General features: G+C 37.2%; 2 protein-coding genes across 2 annotated transcripts in view; both read right to left on the minus strand.

Moving 5' to 3' along the window:
* The window catches only part of shmt2 (serine hydroxymethyltransferase 2 (mitochondrial)), a 35189-nt gene extending 27324 nt beyond the window's left edge, over nt 1-7865 (minus strand). The window contains exon 1 of the mRNA XM_084129098.1: nt 7717-7865. Within this exon, the coding sequence (XP_083985224.1) occupies nt 7717-7749 (33 nt within the window). The 5' untranslated portion in view covers nt 7750-7865. The remainder of the gene's footprint in view (nt 1-7716) is intronic.
* Nucleotides 7866-8634: 769 nt separating this feature from the next.
* Nucleotides 8635-23215, minus strand: part of nxph4 (neurexophilin 4) — a 66266-nt gene continuing 51685 nt past the window's right edge. Inside the window, exon 2 of the mRNA XM_084128127.1 lies at nt 8635-13371. Coding sequence (XP_083984253.1) covers nt 12580-13371 — 792 coding nt within the window. The 3' untranslated portion in view covers nt 8635-12579. The remainder of the gene's footprint in view (nt 13372-23215) is intronic.

Genomic DNA, 23215 nt, shown 5'->3' on the forward strand with positions numbered 1-23215 from the left:
GTCTTGTTCTGGAGGCAGGCATATGCAAATGTATTTGCCCATGTGACGTCACAGGTACCGCAATATCAAAACAAGATTAAATAAATGCTTAGTTGTATTACATTACTTTACAATACTGGACTTTCTTTCCACAAACTAACGATATTGACACGTCTAGGGATGCAGGATATATCAGCCACCATATCGGTATCGGCCGATAAATGTTCATCTTTAATGTTATTGTTATCAGCCTGATAAGAAAATTTGGCCGATATATTAAAGCTGAAAAATAATGTATTATTTCCTTCAGCTGAGACACTTCAGATGCGCACGGTTCAACATGATGGTTTCAATTGCTTGAAATATGATTAGAATGGAACATGGATTTTAATGGTGATACTTTTGACTTTGTAATCAGGCTCTATAAAAAAATTACATACAAATTTAAGATTTAGATTTATCAGCCAATATATCGGTTATTGTTTTTTCAAATATAACGAATTATCGGTTATCGGTATCGGCCAAAATGTTCATATCAGTGCGTCCCTAGACATGTCCAATCTATTCTCTTCATAGCTCCTCCCACACTCACCTCTGAATCATCCGACCTTTATTTATTATTTAAGGATCATTATCATTATTTAAGGTACATTATTGCTGACGCTGGAGTAGCACTGATGAACCAAAAGCTTCATAATTAACACTAATAAAGCAAATAAAGTCCGTCGCCTCGTCACAGCAGGATCTGATGAATCGCTGCACTTTAAACCGGTTATTAAAAAACTATTATCTCAGCGACGGCAGAGATCGGTTTAAGAGACGGACTGGAGCATTACAGCGGGTCGAACACTCTTCTTCATCATCATCATCATCACACATCTCTACTGAAGAGAAAGTTCAAACTTCTGCTGTTTGTGTTTCCCATCAGCCGTTCTGACTCAGCATACAGATTTTAATTGAAATATGTCTAGTTATTGCAAACATGCAGAACTACATGCAGTTTTATTTTTAGACTCAATTTCCTCTGAACACACAAACACACACACACACACACACACACACCTTTCCTTCTGAGCGACACAATGCTTCAATTCATTCACTTAATTATTTACCTGTTTTTATATTTACTAACTTACATCATTAAATGAATAATTAGTTGATAGTGATTGTTTCTCCTGTCGTTCAAGTTTCAGAGAATTAAAAAAAAATATATTAACTAAGTTTATTTGTTCATTTATTTATTCACTTATTTAAATATTTATTTATTTACTTGTTTAATCACTTATTTAACTATTAGTTTATTTATTCACTTATTTAATATAGCTTATAATCATGAATGCATGTGGATTGTTTTAAGTGTTAATATAAGTAAATCATTAAGTTCATAATTTAAAACAATGAATTAATAAATAATTCTATACGTAAATAACTAATAAGTGCATAATTAAATAATTTAGTAAGTAAATAAATACCTAAATATTAAGCAATTAAATAAATTAATAAATAAGCACATAATTAAATAAACAAACATATAAATAAGAAACTATATAAATAACTGAGTAAATGCGTAAATGTTTAAGTAAATAACTTAAGTATATAATTAAACAAATAAATAAGTAAATATAAAAATAAGTAATTAAGTAAATAAGTTAATAATTAATTAAATCCATAAAGAAATAAGAAGAAAATTAAACAGTTAAATAAGTTAAGATCATTCTTTTGTTGGTTTTGAGGTGGTTTATTTGTTCCCATCAGCCCCTCTGATTGAACATGCATATTTAAATATGCAGTATGTAGATTTGCAATATTGAAATATGTAGTGAATGTCTTGTTATTGCAGATATGCAGAAGTAGATGCAGTTGTGTGTCAGACTCAGTTTCCTCTGAACACACACACACACACACACACACACACACACACACACACACACACACACACACACACACACACAGAGTCTGAAACTCCCATTGAACGCATGAACTGGTCACGGTCAACTTCAACGTCATTTTTAATAAAAGCATCTGCCAAATGCATAAATGTAAATGTTTAAATGTAACGGACAGAAGCGGCACGACTTCTGTCAGCGCGATCACCTCGAGGTTGTCTCTGGACACACACACACGGGTCACTACACACTGATGGGCTACGTCCTTCGCTGTCGCCGCTGCAGGGACACAGAGACGTGTGTGTGTGTGTGTGCGTGTGTGTGTGTGTGTGAGAGAGAGAGAGAGAGAGAGAGAGTGTGTGTGTGTGTGTGTGTGTGTGAGAGAGAGAGAGAGAGAGAGAGAGTGTGTGTGTGTGAGAGAGAGAGAGAGAGAGAGTGCGTGTGTGTGTGTGTGTGAGAGTGTGAGAGAGAGAGAGAGAGAGAGAGAGAGAGAGAGAGCGCGCGTGTGTGAGAGAGAGAGAGAGAGCGAGAGAGAGAGAGTGTGAGAGAGAGTGAGAGAGAGTGAGAGTGAGAGAGAGAGTGAGAGTGTGTGTGTGTGTGAGAGTGAGAGAGAAAAAGAGAGAGAGAGAGTAAGAGAGAGAGAGAGAGAGAGAGAGAGAGAGAGAGAGAGAGAGAGAGAGAGAGAGAGAGAGAGAGAGAGAGAGAGAGTGAGAGAGAGTGAGAGAGAGAGTGAGAGTGAGTGTGTGTGTGTGTGTGATCACACAAGATACAGAAGCGGTGGAGAGTCTGGACGCCTCATTCATGACAGACAATAATAATAAAGTGAAACTAACTGAAAATTACAACAAATTACATTTTTTTCTGTATTTTTGATCAAATAAATGCAGCCTTGGAGCAGAAGAGACTCTTTCAGAAACACTACAACATCTCACTGACCCCAAAATGGAGTATTTGTATTAAAGCAGAATCCTTCATGTTTTTAAGATCATGAGAAACACAAGTTCAGTCCACAGGCATGAAGTCCGGCATCTAAAACATGTTCTGTAATAACTGTACAATCATTATACAGTTTTCATGAGTGTTTTATATCAAACTGAGAGAGAAAGAAATACAAATAATAAAATAAAGTATTCAGCATTTTATCAGCCATGAAGATGATTATTATAACAAACTGAGACAGAAAAAGATGAAACGAGAGATAAAAGAAACAAGGGCCAGATCTGAACTATTTTGGGAGCCACAGAAAAAATTACAGATCAAACACACTCACACACACACACACACACACACACACACAGTCTCTCTCTCTCTCACACTCACATACACACACACACACACAGACACACACACACACACACACAGTCTCTCTCACACTCACACACACAGACACACACACACTCTCTCTCTCTCTCTCTCTCTCTCACACTCACATACACACACCTGAACTAACATTGATGGATGTAGTGTGTTGTCATTTTTCTTGCAGTTCAGGGGAAAAAAAGACAGAAAACATTTCATTTTGCTTATTATTTTTGATATTTCCTTTCTCTTCTGAGCAAAGAGTCAATTTTACAGATGAGTGCTGTCCATCACGCGGCGCCAGAACACAATCAGCGCGAGACGTGTGTGTGTGTGTGTGTGTGACGGAGACTCGAGTTCGACGTGTCAGGAGAAGATCGCTCAGGATGACACCCGCTGCCAGCGACTAATGGCCGAGCGCCGCGACAAATTGGTGAGGAGAATGACACGGCCGTGGAGAGAGAGAGAGAGAGAGAGAGAGAGAGAGAGAGTGTGTGTGAGTGTGTGTGTGTGAGAGTGTGTGTGAGCGAGAGCCAGGCCAAAGGGACTGACACCGAACAATCAGGAGTGTGGAAAGACAATTTCCCGGAGAGGCCTGCGACATTAGCGCGCTAATCCAGGGAGATGGAGTCGGTGGCGGGAACACGAGAGTTCAGTGGTGCATGATGGGACACATCTGAGGTGAAAGAGCGGGAACCCTCCTGATCCAGCGGGAAGCTTTCACATCGCATGTCAAAAGATTGGAATAATTTACACTTTTAAAATGTTTCTGAAAGAGTCTCTTCTGCTCACCAAGGCGGTGTTTATATGAAAACAGTTGTACATTACCATTCAAATCGTTGCAAATAATACTTTTTATTAATCAAGGACGCATTAAATTGACCAAAAGTGGCAATAAAGAAGGATCATGTGACACTGAAGACTGGAGTAATGATGCTGAAAATTCAGCTTTGATCACAGGAATAAATTACACTTTACTATATATTCACATAGAAAACAGCTGATTTACATTATAATAATATTTCACTGTTTTACTGTATTGCTGATCAAATAAATGCATTATTCCACACTTTAGACAGCCAGAGTGTGAGAAAGCAAATTAATATGTATCTAGATTAGCGAATCACTGGACTTGCCAGTAAACCCCTAAAAAAATAAAAACCAGGACTTTAGCGGCTAAAAATAGGGATGAAACCATTAAAAATATATATTAATAAATTATTAAACATGCCTGAATATAGGCGACAATCTGAATATGTAAATGAGCTTTCATTGATTCAGACACTATACTGATCAAATCATCTCATTCATAACGTAACGACAGACTGGGAATCAAGAAGTGGTTTGTTGAAACATACTGGAATAGAATGATTGTCACGGCTCCTGAAATATGATATCATAAAGTGAAATGAAAGACTGGACGCAACATCAGCGCAGTGCGATTCACAAACCGACGACTCAGTGAATCGTTTAGAGCGGTTCTTGACTCACTCACTGAATCGAATCACTGTTCACATCCATCTCCAATCAGTGCTGGGATTCCCGTTCCACTGTAATCATCGTTAACTAGCACTAAAACCATAAATAACATTTCTAAGAATAAAATAAATGTTAACTGAACTAAAATAAATAATTAAAACCAATCTTTTATAAAGGCAACATTTCTCATTTTAATTTAGTTAATGTTTTGTACTAAATGACAAAAAACTAAAGCTGATTTTTTTTTTTATAAAAGCTTTACTAAACGTACTACAAATGACAAAAACACACAGTAAAAATTACTAATATTAAAATCAAGAAGAAAAATATTAAATAAAAACTAATTCAAAATATTAATATAAACTACATAGTATCTCAATGACGATAAAATAAGTCACATTTTGTTGTAATAAATGTAAAAAATATTATTTTTTTTAAATTATATTTATGCATTTAGCAGATGTATGTTATGCTGGACCAAACCAGCAGAAATTAAAAAATAAATAAATAGATAAATAAATAAACAGATAGTAAAATAAGTGTAATAATAGGAAAATAAACAAATAAATAAAGTAAAATATGTGGGAATAAATTTATAATAAAGTAAATATATGTGGGGGAAAATATAATAAAATAAAAATGTATAATTCAATAAATAAATAAATGCATAAATAAAAATGAAAGAAAAAATAATTCAAATGAATAAAAATGCATTTCAAAATAAATACAGAAAATAATAAAGGAATAAATTGCAGATTAATTTTCTTTAATTTATTTCTGCAGGTTTGGTCCTCCACATGCTTTTATCCAAAGCAACTTCAATTCCATTCAAGACATTTTTATCAATGCATTCACTGGGAGTCAAGTGAACATCAGTGGAATCTGAAGCTCAAGAGTTAAACGAGTGACTCTGACGAAATGATGCTTTTTGGTTTGCTAGTCTTTGAATACTACACAATCAATCACGATCACAAACACATCTGACACAGAAGTCGCAGGCGACGCCGAACGAGTGTAACATCAGATGTTTGAATGAGAGTCCTCGAGGTCTGAGGTCTGTTACCACGGTAACTCAGAAACGCATGTAAAGCATGTACAGTAAAACCGCACAACGAATTATTTCAGTTTCTATTGAATTCTGCTGATATGAACTAGTCATTGGTATTACTAAATAACTATCTAGATGAAACCGCAGAGGTGTGGACGCAATCCTCTCGTCTGATTGGCTGATCAGAACATGAGCTTTGGCATTTAATGCAAAACAAGGACTGGTTAATTATTGAGTCCGGGTTCTGCTTATGCAAGATGACTGATAAGATGACGGCTGGATACGTCGAATGAAAGCTCACACTAACAGCCTGTTTTCACGCATTATTCACTATTTTATTCCCAATGTGTGAACAGCTCGTAACCAAACTTAAAAAATGAGACGCACACTCCAGCTCAAACGCTGGAAATGCTCAAATATAGGTGCAGTTTTTATTACTCGCTTTTGTATTTAGAATATATTCTTTTTTCCTGTTTTAAGCATAAACCTCAAAACTTTTGTTGTTGAGGTTGTTGAAAAAAACAAGATTACGAAAATGATTTCTGCAGTGCAACATGCGAACAGTCAGTATAAAACACTTCAGATTTCAATGAAACAAACATTGGGAAGGCTTGAGAAAGAGTTTCTGAAGCAGCTGCAAACTAACTAAAGCCCTCATGCTTCTGCTTAATGAAGTTAGTTTGATCAGATCACTGACAAACACACACACACACACATCTGTTTTCATATTCAGAAGCTCGTTCCCATAACAAGAGGAGCATGACTGACAGTCTGAGAGACACGAGACTGACGAACTGACACAGATCAACAGATAATCCAACGTTCAGTCTAATAAAACATGCATCAAGTGTCAAAGAACAACTCTGAGGTGAACGTGAGGCTCTGATTAATAACTGGAGAAAGTCATTTCACGGATTAAACTATGAAGAATAAAAAAGAGCTGGTTTCATCTTTCCATCAGCTGACTCAGATCAGGTCACTATTGGGTCACATAAGAAACACATGGAGGCTTATTTGTGCTTTTGCAAATAATTATCATATACTAACACATAATTATGAGATGAAAAGTCGAAATTATGACATACTAATCTGAAATGATGACAAGTCAATCATGACATTAAAGGTTAAAATTATCACTAAGTAAATTATAAAATGAAGTGTCGAAAATATAACGAAAAAAGTCAAAATTGTGGAAAAAAAAAGTCTAAATTAAGACAGTCATTTATATTATTTATGAGATGAAGTATAATTGTGGGATTCTAATTTGAAATTGACATCAATTATGACAAAAAGTACATAAACATTATGATATAGAAAGTCATAATTTCAACATATCTCTTATAATTTCATCTGTTTGTCTAATAATGACATGTAATAACTTCGATTTTTTATCTTAACGACTTACTGTCATATAATTTTCTTAAGTTCTTAAACGGACTTCCACATGAAAGTCTGACGAGTTCAGATCTGATCTCTAGCACTTTAACAAACTTCACAGAAAAGTTGAAAACATTTTAGAAGCAGAAGACTAAAGCTTGAAAGCATGTGCATTCCTTCATCTGCATGTGAAAGTGTGAAAGAGTTAAAGAAGCTTCATGCTGAAACACATCATGTGTGGTTGCATCATCTAACTAGTGTGAGAGGATTAGTTAACACAATCATCTCTCTAAACTCACTAACTCGATGTCTATGTGTAAGTCTACTGAACTTAGAGACGATTCACAAATGCAATTGTTTAAAATGATGTCAAACATCACATCATACACTCATCATCATTATCATGCCACGTCTAAGACCCGCACGCGCTCGAGCGCTTCAATAACACACTGTTTTTAAAGAGGTGTATGTCAAATCTGTAACGTCTCTAATGCATGTTCGCTTATGCATGCATACTGATTAATATCATCTGCTATATTGATGCAAAAAGGAGCGATCATAACGCCTGTTTAACACATCACGCGCCCTGACCAGCAGCTCCTCGCGTTATAGCGCGCTATAATGCGCGTGTGTTGTGTTTAAACTCACCTTGATTAGTCGTCTTAAAGTCAGTGTTAACATGGTAAAGCGACTCAACTTCTCCGGTTCCAGCAGGTTTTTGCGTTCGCACGCTTTTCGTCCGTCGCCTAAATGACAGCAGCTTATTGACGATCCGCGCGAGTGCTCATGGGAAATGTAGTCCTGACTTGCGCAGTGGGGAGTTTTGCTATGGTGGACTACAAGTTGACGTCATGACTAAAAGAACAGCATGCTATTCAGAAAAACTACAGCTAACTGTATGTCAGCACAGGTCTAACACTAACACGCTTGTGTTTTATATGACTTACAGCTGAAATACAACATGTCCATGAACTGTTTTTATTTATTTTACTTCACCAAGCCGAGAGTTTTCCATGTAGTCTCTCAATTAATGTGGCTTCATAAAAGCTGCATATAGTGTAATTATACAATATTTGCCGCTGAAACTGACTGAAATTGTAATGCAATGTATAATGCTTATACATAATATTATTTAGTGCTATCATATCGATTAATTGCGATTATCGCATCTAACAAAAGTTTTTGTTTATGTGTATATATCAACAAAAACTTTTATGTTAGATGCTATCAATCGATTTGACAGCATTAAATATTATATTATATACTTACCGTCTCCCAAATTATTAACAGTCAGCAATAATAGAGCCCTTTTTTGTTGTTCCTGCTTTTGCAATGTACGTGATCAGAGTTCAAGTGTCCCACGATGACCCTAAGAAAACAAACTGATCATGTAAAGAAACTGCACTTGTTACACTAAACTTCACCGTAGTAAAATGACCTTACAAACGAAGTATCATAACACAGAGCATGAGGTTCCTCTTTGTCATTGTCAGTCTTGAATCTTTTCTTAAGCAGCATAATGGGTCATTTCATGCAGTGTTTGTGAATAACGACAGGTCAGGCGGATTGGATTTCATTATTTATTTGTGATACATTATTTACACACATGTATACTATACACATGATCAAGCAATACTTTATTCACAGAACTGCAGGAGCTCGAGTTCCTCTTCAGCTTCTCGTTCACAGATGAATCGGTTGTCCAAAAATAAAGAGCTACGGCTCTGCTTTTGGTGCTTTACTTCAAAAACAAGACGGGGAAAGTAAAGGATAATCAAATGGGATAAAAAACGATATCATTCTATCTGTGTCAGCATCTTGCATTTTGTCTTTGCGTCTCTTCAAGCTTTATTCAGAGTAAATAGATATGCTATGTCTTTAATTTCATAATACATAAAGGTAATTCATATTGGGGTGAATAACATTCTATTAAATACATTCATTTGGATTTATTTATCATCTTCTTACACAATAGACAGTGTTTTTGCTCAATGTTTTGAACATTAAACCTGGTTTTGCACTGATAACACAAACTCTTCGTCTGGTTAACCCAGAAGCTTTGGAGCTTCTGTTGATGATCTGATGATGAAGCTAAAACTTCATCTTAAAGGTTTTGCTACTGTCATTTAACATCAAAATGTTGTAATTTATACCTCAAATTCATTCCGGACAACATCAGGACGGCCTCTTGAAGTCAACATGAAATTCATGTTCCTGTGAACGATTCATCATTCTTAAGAAAATAAAAGTTTGTCTTCATGGTGATCTTTCATCACTGACCATCTTCTTGACTGACATCAGGAATCAATATTTCTCAAGACCCTATATTTTCATCATCATCCAATCAGTTCTTCAGTTGCATTTGTAAAACCCTGATCGAACTGCAGATCGCAACAGGCTTGTCATTTGAAACCAATGAAAAGTAGCTGGTTTTTGACTTCTTCACTGCAAAAAATGATGTTGTTCCTCAGTACTTTTGTCTTGTTTTCCAGTACAGATATTTAAACAAGGAAAAAAATAGCTTGCAAGCAGCCATTAAAGGGCCAAGCACAAAAAAGGCAGGATAAGTCATTAGTAATAATATGATTTAATGGTTTATCTCTTTTGACCAATAGATGGTGCTGTGACCAAATTGATGTGTTGTGGTCAGAGTGAGGTGACAATGACGCATGCAAAGTTTGGTGTCAATATGTATTGCAGAGATACAGCTTCAGAGTCATTCTGGCATCATTCCATCACATTTGTTGATGCGGTATACGAAAACGGTTTCGCCGATCGACACGAAATCCGTAACTTTTTGCCGGCATGGTCTGAAGATGATACGATTTCATTTTGGTGAAAATCGGACAAGTGATCAATTCGAAAAAGTATAGGATTTTAAAGTCCAGATTCACTGCAGTCGGCCAAAGGATGAGAGCCATTTTTCCATTTTCTCCTGACCACTAGGTGGCACTGCGCCAAAACCTTGCAGGTATCCTCAGGTCAAGGTTGTCATAACACACACCAAGTTTAGTCAGAATGGGCTAAAGCATTGCGGAGATATAGCCTCACGTTCATTTTGATGTGCTCTTCGTCGAATTTGTTTGCGCGTTATTCGAGAACGTTTTGGAGGCCTAGGAGGAGTTCGACAAAGGGTAAGGGTTTTTTAGGGTTCGTAAAAAAACCCCTATGGGTTAAATGGTTAAAACGCCGTCATAGGATGCAACTGAATTGTCTTGAGCTAAGATATCAGAGGAACATTTTGTTTTGTTTCTAGCCCTTAAGGTTCAACAGTTATTAGCATAAACATAAGTGAAACATTGGACAGTTGGTGGCGCTAGAGAGATTGAGTTATAGATTCCAAAATTGCTGTGGTTCATAATTCAGACTGTTCTCCATCTATGTGCCAAATTTCATAACTTTCCCGAAAGCGGTTCTATGGGCTGCCATAGACTTCCAGAGCGGAAGAAGAATGATGATAATAGGAACGCAAACGGATCCAAACCTTCAGTGCTTGAACCGTAAATATCCCAATATCAGTCAATAAGAACAAATATCTGTCAATGGGGTCAGAAAAATAAACTTATTCAACTAAATTTTTTGACCCCATTGACAGATATTTGTTCTTGTTTTAAGCACAAACTTTGTTCAATATCAAAATCATTTGGCTTCTCCAGTATTTAAAGTCCCCCTGTAGTCAATAATTTGATCCCTTAAACTCGTCTTTGATGAACAAAATTACATATTTAAACGTTTTTTCCTTGACATAAACAACATTAAAAGTTTGATTTTCAACCACAGGGTTACTTCAAGGAATCTTTAGATATTTGTGCTGAAAAACAAGACAAAAGTACTGAGGAAGAACTCCTTCTGACATACATAAGCAGGATCGGTAGAAAAACACCGTTCCCTGTTCGTCTAACAGTCGACCGACAAAAACAGACGAAAGCAATAAATCAGTATTAAGAGCTGAACGGATTAGGGTTGTTCTTTCTATATACAAAGAAAACTTAGATAAAAAAAATCAACGGAAAACACGTCCGCTTCATCCGAGATACGGATGTTCGCTCTGAAAGTTGTAGTCCGGACAGATAGGATAACAAACAGGTACCATTTTAAAACAGTTTAATCTGAAATCAATATCTCTTATATCCATAATTATTTATGTGTTGAAATGCTGTGTAATAAGTGTTATGACTGTATACCATATCTCTGAAATGTCCGTCTAGTTTGATCTCGCCGCTGAAACTGCTCTCTCTGCGGAAGCTTTGCGTTTAAAGAGCGAATAAAATATTTAAACTCAGATCAATATTTCGTGTCTAATTATTTATGTGGCAAGTATCCGTGTAATAAGCGTGATGATGTACATCCAGCCGGTTGTTATCTCAGAATAAACCCCTTCAGGTGTGTGTGTGTGTGTGTGTGTGTGTGTGTTATCTCAGAATAAACCCCCTTCAGGGGTGTGTGTGTGTGTGTGTGTGTGTGTGTGTGTGATCTCAGAATAAACCCCCTTCAGGGGTGTGTGTGTGTGTGTGTTATCTCAGAATAAACCCCCTTCAAAAGTGTGTGTGTGTGTGTGTGTGTGTTATCTCAGAATAAACCCCTTCAAAAGTGTGTGTGTGTGTGTTATCTCAGAATAAACCCCTTCAGGTGTGTGTGTGTGTGTGTTATCTCAGAATAAACCCCCTTCAGGTGTGTGTGTGTGTGTGTGTGTGTTATCTCAGAATAAACCCCTTCAGGTGTGTGTGTGTGTGTGTGTGTGTGTGTTATCTCAGAATAAACCCCCTTCAGGTGTGTGTGTGTTTTCTCTGAATAAACCCCCTTCAGGTGTGTGTGTGTGTGTGTGTGTGTGTGTGTGTGTGTGATCTCAGAATAAACCCCTTCAGGCTGATGAAGACCTGATCCTGATCTCCCTGTCGGGTTTACTCTGAGAGAACAGCCGGCTGGATGTACATTATCACTTACTTAAACGCTGGATTTTCAACCACAGGAGGACTTTAAGAATCTTTAGATATTTGTGCTGAAAAACAAGACAAAAGTACTGAGGAAGAACTCCTTCTGACATACATAAGCAGGATCGGTAGAAAAACACCGTTCCCTGTTCGTCTAACAGTCGACCGACAAAAACAGACAAAAGCAATAAATCAGTATTAAAGGGATAGTTCACCCAAAAATTGAAATTACCCCATTATTGACTCACCCTCAAGTCATCCTATGATGGATAGATGCACTTTTATGATGGATAGATGCACTTTTATGATGATAGATGCACTTTTATGGACTTCAAAACAGAAACGGCCATTCACTGCCATTATAAAGCTTGGAAGAGCCAGGACATTTTTTAGTATAACTCTGATTGTATTCGTCTGAAAGAAGAATGTCATAAACACCTAGGATGAGGGTGAGCAAATCATAGGCTAATTTTCAAATTTTTGGGTGAACTATCCCTTTAAGAGCTGAATGGATTAGGGTTGATCTTTCTATATACAAAGAAAACTTAGATCGAAAAAATCAACGGAAAACACGTCCGCTTCATCCGAGATACGGATGTTCGCTCTGAAAGTTGTAGTCCGGACAGACCTTCTGCACCAGCTTGTAATCGATGCTGAAGAAGGAGATGAAGATGCAGATGACTTTGAAGGGTTTTGCGCAGAGCCAGGACGACTGCGACTGCGTGTTCTCGGTGAAGCAGGTTTGCGACGGGTCGTACAGGCAGGGCTTCGGCTTCTTGGAGCGATCCGTTTTTTCGTACTCGACTCGGCAATTGAAGGTTTTGATGTCTTTGGGGTCGATCGTGGATTGTTGAGGCGGGTGGAACTGGATCTCAGGATGAATCTGGCTTTGCTGTTGGAGAACCTCGAACTCGACCACTTTCGATGGTGGGACGATGCTGACCGACACGTTCCCGAGGCTCGAGGAGTTGTGGCGAAAGTAGACGGTGAACGTCCCGTTGACGTGATCCACGATTTTCCCGGTCACCAGAAGGCTGAACTTGAGCGTCTTGACGTTGAAGTAGAAGTCGCCCCAGCCGAAGATCTTTTTAGTTTTCATTGAGGTTTTGAGGGAAGGTTTGCGTTTGGGCCGGTAGCCTGTTTGCTCCAGGAGTTGAGACTGGTTGCGGGCCCATTCGTACGGGTTCTGGAAGCTGAAAGTGGGCGGTTTGGGTTTGACGGGCGCGTGGTCCATCGTGGAGAATATCCTGGAGGTTTGGTACGGGGGTTTGACGACTCCTGGTCCGTGCGGGAGGCTCTTGTAGACTGTGCCGGACGGGCCCTGCTCCAGGTAATCCAGAGATTTGCCCACCTGTTTCTCCAAGCCATGCGCCTGAGGACACACACACACACACACACACACACACACGTTTATTTAGCTATCTAGATGGGTCATTCCATAGACGTACTGGTTTTTATACTGTACAAACTGTATATTCTTTTACACTAACCCTACCCCTAAGCCTACCCATCACACACACACACACTGACCCGACCCCTAAGCCTACCCATCACACACACACACGCACGCACACGCACACACTAACCCGACTCCTAAGCCTACCCATCACACACACACACACACACACTGACCCGACCCCTAAGCCTACCCATCACACACACACACACACACACTAACCCGACTCCTAAGCCTACCCATCACACACACACACACACACACACTGACCCGACCCCTATGCCTACCCATCACACACACACACACACACACACACACACACACACACACTCACACTAACCCGACCCCTAAACCTGCGCATCACACAAAACGTTTGCATAACAATTTGTAAAAAAAACTTATACCAGATTTACTAATGAGGACGTCCCTAAAGGAGGTTTCTGGAGATTTTGTCAGGTTTTGGTCATTTCTGGTACAAATTTGTCCCCAAAATATACTGTAGGTACACACACACACACTCACAATCACACACACACATCCCCCATGATGACTGTAATTAATTAAATATTAGCGCTTACAGACACTGTGCAGTACACACTATATTCTGCATGAAACTTTTAAATAATTCCTGAAACATTATCAATGACTCAATAAAAACACATTTCAGTTCAGTCAGAGCGAACATGAAGAACATGAACACGAGATCTGTGACACGAGGATCTAGAACCCAGAACGTTCTAGAGCGTCTGAGTTTCATGATGTATCTTCTGTCTCGCTTCATGCGCTCGCCGTTCTCCGGGACATTTCTATTTTTACAGTTCGTTTAATGATAATGTCACTGCTCTATTTACACAGTAAAGCGAGCGTCTCGCGTCGAGAGATGAAGATGTGTGTGTTCTGGTGTCACTTCTGTTCAGTTCCTGCTCTTTAATCCAGCGAGTGTGTGAGTATTAATAAAGACAGACTGACAGCAACTGAAGACGCTTCTCGTTCTTAAAGTATCTGATGTTATTCTGTTCTCATTTATCCACTCGGATTCACCAGACACGCACGCACACACACACACACACACACACACACTAACCCGACCCCTAAACCTACCCATCACACAGGCACACACACATACAGTATATTAACCCGACCCCTAAACCTACCCATCACACACACACACACACACACACACACTGACCCGACCCCTAAACCTACCCATCACACACACACACACACACACACACACACTGTCTGATATAGAATCTGATATTATTTTAATATTTAAATCTATTATTTAACAGTTGATATAGTTCTACAATCTCTATAAACTCTATAATCTAACAGCTGAAGACACTCTGGGTTTAAACCCCAGTTGTGTAGACGGGGCATGTTGTCACATCCATGGGCATGAGCTCTGAACACACACCCGTCACACACACACTTCTGTCTTCATTACAGGTCACAGGCTTCATCTTATTCCCACCCGGATGATCTCTGGACACACACACACACACACACACACACACGCTCATCAATCTCTCAGCTGAACACACACTCATGTACAGCACTCATCAGTGCGCCTGTTAATGTATTCAATCAGTAAATTAATTTAGCTGTGCGTGTTTATGTGATCGAAGTGATTGATGGAAGCGGAATAAGTGAGGGAATATTGATCCCTGCCAGCACAGATTAAACCTGAGCTGATGACGGAAGCGTATCGAGCGGATCATGACTGGAAGTGCGTTTGAACACTCGTTTCTCACTCGGATGCAGGAACTGCAACTTTCATCGCAGTAATGCAGATTATTGAGCGCGGATGAACATGGGAGAACAGGACAATCACCGCGGTAAACAAATGAGAGGACTTCAACTAACTAATTAAAATGGTATTTTACTGTAAAATGGAAAAACTAGCAGTTCACAATTTAGAGGTGGGAATAAGGTTTATTAGGCTAATTTAGATCTAATTTTTATTCATCTTTAATCTTATTTCACAGTTACAGAATATTTCACAATACTAAGTATTCTTACCATGAACTGAACACAAAAATGTTCTATATTTTAGTAATTGTATTTTTTTTTTGGCTAATCAAGTTAATTAAACACATAAACAAATAAAAGTTTCTTGATTTAATGTGATATTTATAAAAATGAATGACAAATCAAAACAGAATTACATTATAAATAAATGCAAACCGCGAATTAAACTACCGTTCAACAGTTTGAGGTTTTTTATTCATCAAGACTGCATTAAATTGATCAAAAGTGACATTAAATACATTTATAATGTTGCAAAAGATTCTATTTCAAATAAATGCTGTTCTTTGGAACTTTCTATTCATCAAAGAATCCTGAAAAATAAAATGTTTCACAGTTTCCACACTGATAATAATCATAAATGTTTCTTGAGCATCAAATCATCATATTAGAATGATTTCTGAAGGATCATGTGACACTGAAGACTGGAGTAATGATGCTGAAAATTCAGCTTTGATCACAGGAATAAATTACACTTTACTATATATTCACATAGAAAATTGATGATTTACAATTTGGAATAATATTAATTTTTTACTGTATTTTTGATCAAATAAACACAGCAAAAATATTTCCAAATTTTTACTGTATTTATCAAATAAACACAGCAAAAATATTTCACAATTTTTACCGTATTTTTTATCAAATAAACAGCAAAAATATTTCACATTTTTTACCGTATTTTTTATCAAATAAACACAGCAAAAATATTTCACAATTTTTACCGTATTTTTGATCAAATAAACACAGCAAAAATATTTCACAATTTTTACCGTATTTTTGATCAAATAAACACAGCAAAAAATATTTCACATTTTTTACTGTATTTTTGATCAAATAAACAGCAAAAAATATTTCACATTTTTTACTGTATTTTTTTTTTATCAAATAAACACAGCAAAAATATTTCCAAATTTTTACCGTATTTTTGATAAAATAAACAGCAAAAATATTTCCAAATTTTTACCATATTTTTTATCAAATAAACACAGCAAAAATATTTCACAATATTTACTGTATTTTTGATCAGATAAACACAGCAAAAATATTTTTTAAAATAACACCCCGAACTTCTGAATGCTCATTACATATATACACCCTCACCCTCACCCTCTCTGACCCTTGACCCCTGCTCACCGTCACCCTCATGTATCAGGAGCATCGACCGACACAAACGCTGGATCAATGATGATTTCACAACCCGGATCATTGATTTCACTGCCGTCACAGAAAAGGCCAGATTAAACATGGGCTTTTAAACATGACCGAGTGACTGAATGTGAGGAGACTTCAGCTCACATCTGGGTTTTAAAGGGACAGTGTATCAGTTCACAACTCTGCCTTAAAGTCACCATGAAATCAAAGTTGACAGTTCTTATTTTCTAATGGAATATTGCAGTGTTTATTCTAAATGATTTATGGGTGCACATCATTATTGTGTTAATGCTGAATCAGAATAAGTTACTCTTGCAGCATCTCTTCTCTTCTCTGATGATGTGGGCGGGGCAACCTGTCACTCAAATGAGATCAGCCAATAGCAAACCACAACCATCCAATCAATTCCCCACAGACACAATCAAGCCCCGCCCACATTTGTTCTTGTTCCAGAAGTGTTTCACTCGATATATACGGCATTATAGAGGAGAAAAGACTGAGCAACTTAACAGTCACTTTAGCTAATGCATTAAATAATGGGACATTTTTGAAAAGAATTAACAAAATTCTGTAATTCAACCTTTATTTTTGAAGATTTTACCATGCATTTGTTTCTCACACAAAGCTTCATATGAGGATATAATGCTCGAGTCATATGGACGACTGTTATTGATGGTGTTTTTCATAACTCCATTATGAAGAACATTGTGTCATTTTTTGGGGTGAATTAATGCTTTAATAGAGTTTGATATGTAACGGTTTTCAACACTGATAATAATCATAAATGTTTCTTGAGCATCAAATCATCATATTAGAGTAATTTCTGAAGGATCATGTGACACTGAAGACTGGAGTAATGATGCTGAAAATTCAGCTTTGATCACAGGAATAAATTACACTTTACTATATATTCACATAGAAAACGGATGATTTACATTATAATAATATTTAGCTGTTTTACTGTATTTTTGATCAAATAAATGTAAAAAATGATTTTATAATTACGTCACGTAACTCCAGCTCGACACAGATCCTCATCAGAAGATCCTGTGAAACTATAGCGCTCTGAGTTGGAGTTCTGCACCAGAATAAAGGAGTAAGAATAGGACGTTCAGTTCCTCCACACTGTTCACTGTCAGCATTATCAGCGGCCAGCGGTTCGCATGCCAGCAAAGCACTCGGACTCACTGTGAATGTCGAGTCAGACAGAAAAAGTCCCAAAAAACACGGTTTTACAGGAGCTGCACCTAAAAATGTCTTCATTTTTAGCTCAAAACGACCATCAAACTGACAAACTGAGAAGATAACAGTCCAGGAACGACTTATTATATAATGCAATATATTATAATGCAACAATGAGCAATATATTTGTTGCAGTATTTATTAATCTTTTTAACAATTCATTTGTTAGTTCAGGTGCATTAAATAATATTAACTCATACAACGTTTAAAAATGTATTAGTAACTGTCAGGTTTCGTACAAACGAAGCAGGCAAGATGGTAAGTTTGATATTTTAATAGCAGAATGGATCGGACACAGCGTGAAAGGTGAGTAAACAGGAAGTAGATAATTGGATGAAGCTTAACTGAATGATAACAAAGTCTCTCTTTCTCTTGCAGATGCAGATGATGAAGATTCTCTGAAGATGGGCTGAAGAAGATCGGGAACGACGGTAAGTATGCAGGTAAGTAAAGTAGAGAGTCTGTGTGTCATGAATAGACGTGTATTGACGAGACCAGACCAAGAGTGAGTGACTGAGTGCTGAATATAAAGGTGAGCTGGTGATGGGATCCAGGTGACGGTGATTACTACTTAGAGGAGAGTGAGTGCAGGTGTGCGCCAAGGAGGATTCTGGGGAGTGTAGTTCAGAAACAGATGAGGAAGACAGACGTGGATGTGACAGTAACATTAAATAAGATAAATAAATGCTTTAGAGGTATTGTTAGTTCATGTTAACTAATGTTAACATTGTAAAGTGTAACTGAAATTTTCTTTATGCAAAATAAAGCAAGGCCTGTTTTAGTGTCATTGAGTTTTTTTGTTTTTTTTTGCACAGTGACATTATTAACAATTAAACACAATAATATCCTCCTGATTTCTTTTTTTTAATATAATTTATTTTAAGGATTTTTCAAGTTAAAACACAGAACAAACAACACTGGCTCGGACTACACACAATACCCTTCTGATTTCTAATGCAAAAAATTTATATTATTTAAATGCATAAATATGTATAGACTTGTGTACTGCTTTAAATGTACTCTGATTTAAAAAATATAAATAAATTCTCACAGAAATGAGAATCATCACTGACAAAAAAGTGAAAAATTCAGATGTATTAGAGTAATTTAAAAATCTTAACCATGCAAAAATGGGCTTTATTCTCTCTTCTATAATTATAATTATTATCAGTAACACTTTATTTTAAGGTGACATAGTTACACGTTACTACATGTACTTACTGTAGTAATAACAGTAAATTATGCATAATTACAAGTAACTAACCCTAACCATAACTAGTATAGTAGTTATTTGAGTAAGTAAAATGTATCTATGACACCATAAAATAAAGTGTAACCTTATTATTTCATTGTGATTTTGGGCAGAAATGTGACCCGGACGTGCATCTGAGAGATTGACCCACATATGCATGATATTAAAAAAGCTGAGATTTCACACACAGTGCTGAAAGAAATTTCAGGGACGGATAACACAGAGTTCATAACACACCAGACGAGCTGAAGGAAGTTGTTAGCAGCATTTCAATTTGAGTGATACATTTACAAGTCTGTAGACAGCAATATCAAATGGAAAGCTACTGTCGATTACAACAGCTGGCACCAAAATAAAGCATATAACACTCCTGCGCCTTCCTTCTTCTTTCTGCAGCGAGGAGAAATAATAACCCCAAGATGGAGTAATCCAGCCAGACGAACTGTGTATACATATGTATGTCTCTGGGAATTTAATATAAAGAAAATGTGATTACGGTGGCTTGAGATCGCGAGCGGTGGAGGGAAATGGCTTTATTGCAGCAGCGAGACGAGAAAGAGAGGCTGCTTTAGAGTTTGAGGCCCATTAATAATCGCTAACCTCATTTGAGACACTAGGAGCAAAAAGCATCTTAAAGGGGTGGTGTAATGTAAGTGAGTGTGTGTGTGAAGTTTTAGCTCAAAAATACCCCACAGATTATTTTTTATAGCATGTTAAAATTGTCTTTAAAATTGAGGGTGAGCAAAAATGCGTCATTTTGTGTGTGTCTCTTTAAATGCAAATGAGCTGCTGCTCCCGGCATAGGGGGCGGAGCTTCAAGAGCTCGTTCTTAGCAGAGCCATATAGTGCCCTTTGTTGCGAGGCGGGGTTTATGTAAATTTTAGGGTTTGTGTAAATTTTAAGGTTTGTGATGTCACAAACCTGGGAGGAATGTCGTGTAGTCACTATCAGTTGTTTGTTGTAGTTCTTAAAGGGGTGGTATAATGCCCTGTTCACAAGATGTAAAATAAGTCTCTGATGTCCTCAGAGTGTGTGTGGGAAGTTTTAGCTCAAAATACCCCACAGATATTTTTATATAGCATGTTAAAATTGTCACTTTTTGAGGGTGAGCAAAAACACACCGTTTTGTGTCTGTTCCTTTAAATGCAAATGAGCTGCTGCTCCCAGCACAGGGGGCGGAGCTTCAAGAGCACGTGTCCTTTTACCTCACACACACATACACTGAAAATTTCAACAACTTTTAGCCTTTTATGTTCAAACCGGATTCAGACGATGATGGAGAGACTCGAGAAGAAGTGACAACATGTAGAAGCAACAGGACATTTCTGAATGGTTAGGTGATTAATTTATGAAGCTGATGTGTAGTTATCTTCTAGTCATTGATTAGCATATAGTCTAGCATTGATTAGCATAGTCTTGATAATCTATAAATTGTGTTCAGGGGGCGGGGTTTATGTAAATTTTAGGGTTAGTGATGTCACTAACCTGTGAGGAATGTCGTGTAGTCTCTACCAGCCATTTGTTGTAGTCCTTAAAAAGTGATTTCTGTAAAAGCAAGTATCTCCCTTTGCTTTGAACTTTGAGCGTCGTAACTTTGCACATTTATGTAGTTACACTTTACTATATATTCACATAGAAAACAGATGTTTTAAACATTAAAGTATCAGAATTATTCCAAACATGTTTACTGTACGTTTGTGCAGAAGTGAGCATGCGATCGCTGAAGAGAGTGTTCATGGTGACAGAGGATCAATATATCAGCGTCTGAGATAGAAATGAATCGATTGCATGAAATAAAACTCCAATTAGCTGAAGAGGTGAGAGAAACGAGTGCTTCTCCTCCCATCATTCCTCGGGCTCCGTCGCTGCTGGACACTAACAAGTGTTAGAAGTTACAGTAGAAATATGAAACACGAGGATCCGCCATCGACTGCGTGTCTGTAAACCGGCGTTTTAATTGCGACGGGTTCGTTCACTCCCTCGATCCCTCGTTTCCGGGCTCCACCCCCTCAGATCGACTTTCTTAAAGGGGTGGTTGATTATGATTTGACTTTTCTAACTTTAGTTAGTGTGTAATGTTGCTGTTTGAGCATAAACACTGATAATAATCATAAATGTTTCTTGATCATCAAATCATCATATTAGAGTGATTTCTGAAGGATCATGTGACACTGAAGACTGGAGTAATGATGCTGAAAATTCAGCTTTGAATTCACAGAAATAAATTACACTTTACTATATATTCACATAGAAAACAGCTGAATTACATTGGAATAATATTTCACTGTATTTGTTTTTAATTTTATTTAAAACAAATTCCGCCTTGGTGAGCAGAAGAGACTTAAGTGTTAATTAAGCGTTTGACGGGTAGTGTGTGTCCTAGACAGCATTAAAGCATCACAGTTCTACCATCGAACGCTTCCTCTCCATTTCACTGACAGAGAAATAGTTTGAGAACTCTATATTCTGACAATAATCTTGTAAGAAACTTTTGCCTTCTTTTGCTTTAAAATGAAAATGACATTTAATTATAAGACGAGAAATACAGCCCAGAGGAAAAGAGATAAACCGCTGGGAAGAGAGAGAGAGAGAGAGAGAGAGAGAGAGAGAAAGAGAGAGAGAGAGAGAGAGAGAGAGAGCGAGGGATTATCATGAAGCGAGAGTGAGTGAGTTATAAAGTATCAGAGACGAGAGAAACGGAGCCGAGACTGATAACACGGCGCAAGAGAGAAATGAAACGTGGAGTAAAAGAAAGTGAGAGAATGAATTACCACAAAAGAAGAAGATCTTATTAGTGAAAGAAAGAGAAATGAGAAATATGATGCTTGGGAGAATATTCTGCATACACTCTAAAGAATGCAGGGTTGTTTTAACCCAAATTTGGGTCAAATATGGACGAACCCAACCACTGAGTTAAACTATTTAATTAAAAAAATTAACCCAACCCAGCAATTTTAGAGTGTATAATGCTTCACAAATTACCAAAAACATCAGAAAATAAAATATCATGCACTATATCTGCAATTTTAGTAATTTCTTTATTTCTATAATAATACATTTAATGATCAAATATAATAATATTCATTATTATTGAATAATTCAAAAGTCTTCTGAAGTGCTGGTGTTTTTGGAGCTTCAGCGTCTGAACGAGTGAATGATGACAGTGTGTTCACATACGGGTCACTATCGCGGAGAGTGTGTGTGGGAAATGAGTTCAGGTGTAAGAGAATCTCATTAAACCTCTTGTCATAACATGAGGATAAAGAGACAAACCGTCTCTTTAATCACACTAACGCTGTAAAGTCGACGCTGAGAAGATCCTTGTCAAAGCTGCTGCGTTTTACACCCCGAATAAACTCATTCAAGTTGATCAAATCAAGAGAAGAACGAACGTTCATCTCCGAGGGAAACAGATCCAGTAAAAGTCCATCAAGACGTTTCCTCCGTTCTCTAAGCGATTGTTGATTGGTTTATTGAACTTTAGTCGAGTCAAGGTTCATTTATAAAGCATGTTTAAAACAGAGATTACTGTACAGTAAAGAAAAATGGAGTCACTCCAAAATTAAACAACAGACATACTAATAAAACGAACATATAAAACCTCAAACATCTTCCAGAAGAAATATTGTATATTAGAAGATCAGAAAGAGCTTTAGAAAGTATGCTTACACATATATACAAGGAATCTGTGTTGGTGAGAGAAGCTTCCAGCGCACTGACAGAACGACAGCGACAGAACAGATGACAAAAATAAAATACAGGATTCACAATATATATATATAAAAAATAGGCAATGGATAATATATGTTTACAGGTATGTTATATACAATGCACGTGAATGTGAAAATGAGATATGGTATGCTAAATAAATATGAGTATGAATACTGGATGTGAGGGAAGTGTTGATGAATAAAATCGGGTGTGAAACATTTATTCAAACCTGCAATAAAACTCATTCAGGTGTTCGGCCAGTTGTTGAATCGAGAGATGCTGAGAGATTAAGTTGGCAAAACTCAAATAATTTGAGGTAATCAGTTACATCAAATGTTTTAAGTTAAGAAATGTAACGTTTAAGTAAGCAGA

The sequence above is a fragment of the Abramis brama genome (assembly GCF_963993115.1).
Source record: "Abramis brama genome assembly, chromosome: 11".
In the NCBI taxonomy this organism is placed as follows: Eukaryota; Metazoa; Chordata; class Actinopteri; order Cypriniformes; family Leuciscidae; genus Abramis; species Abramis brama.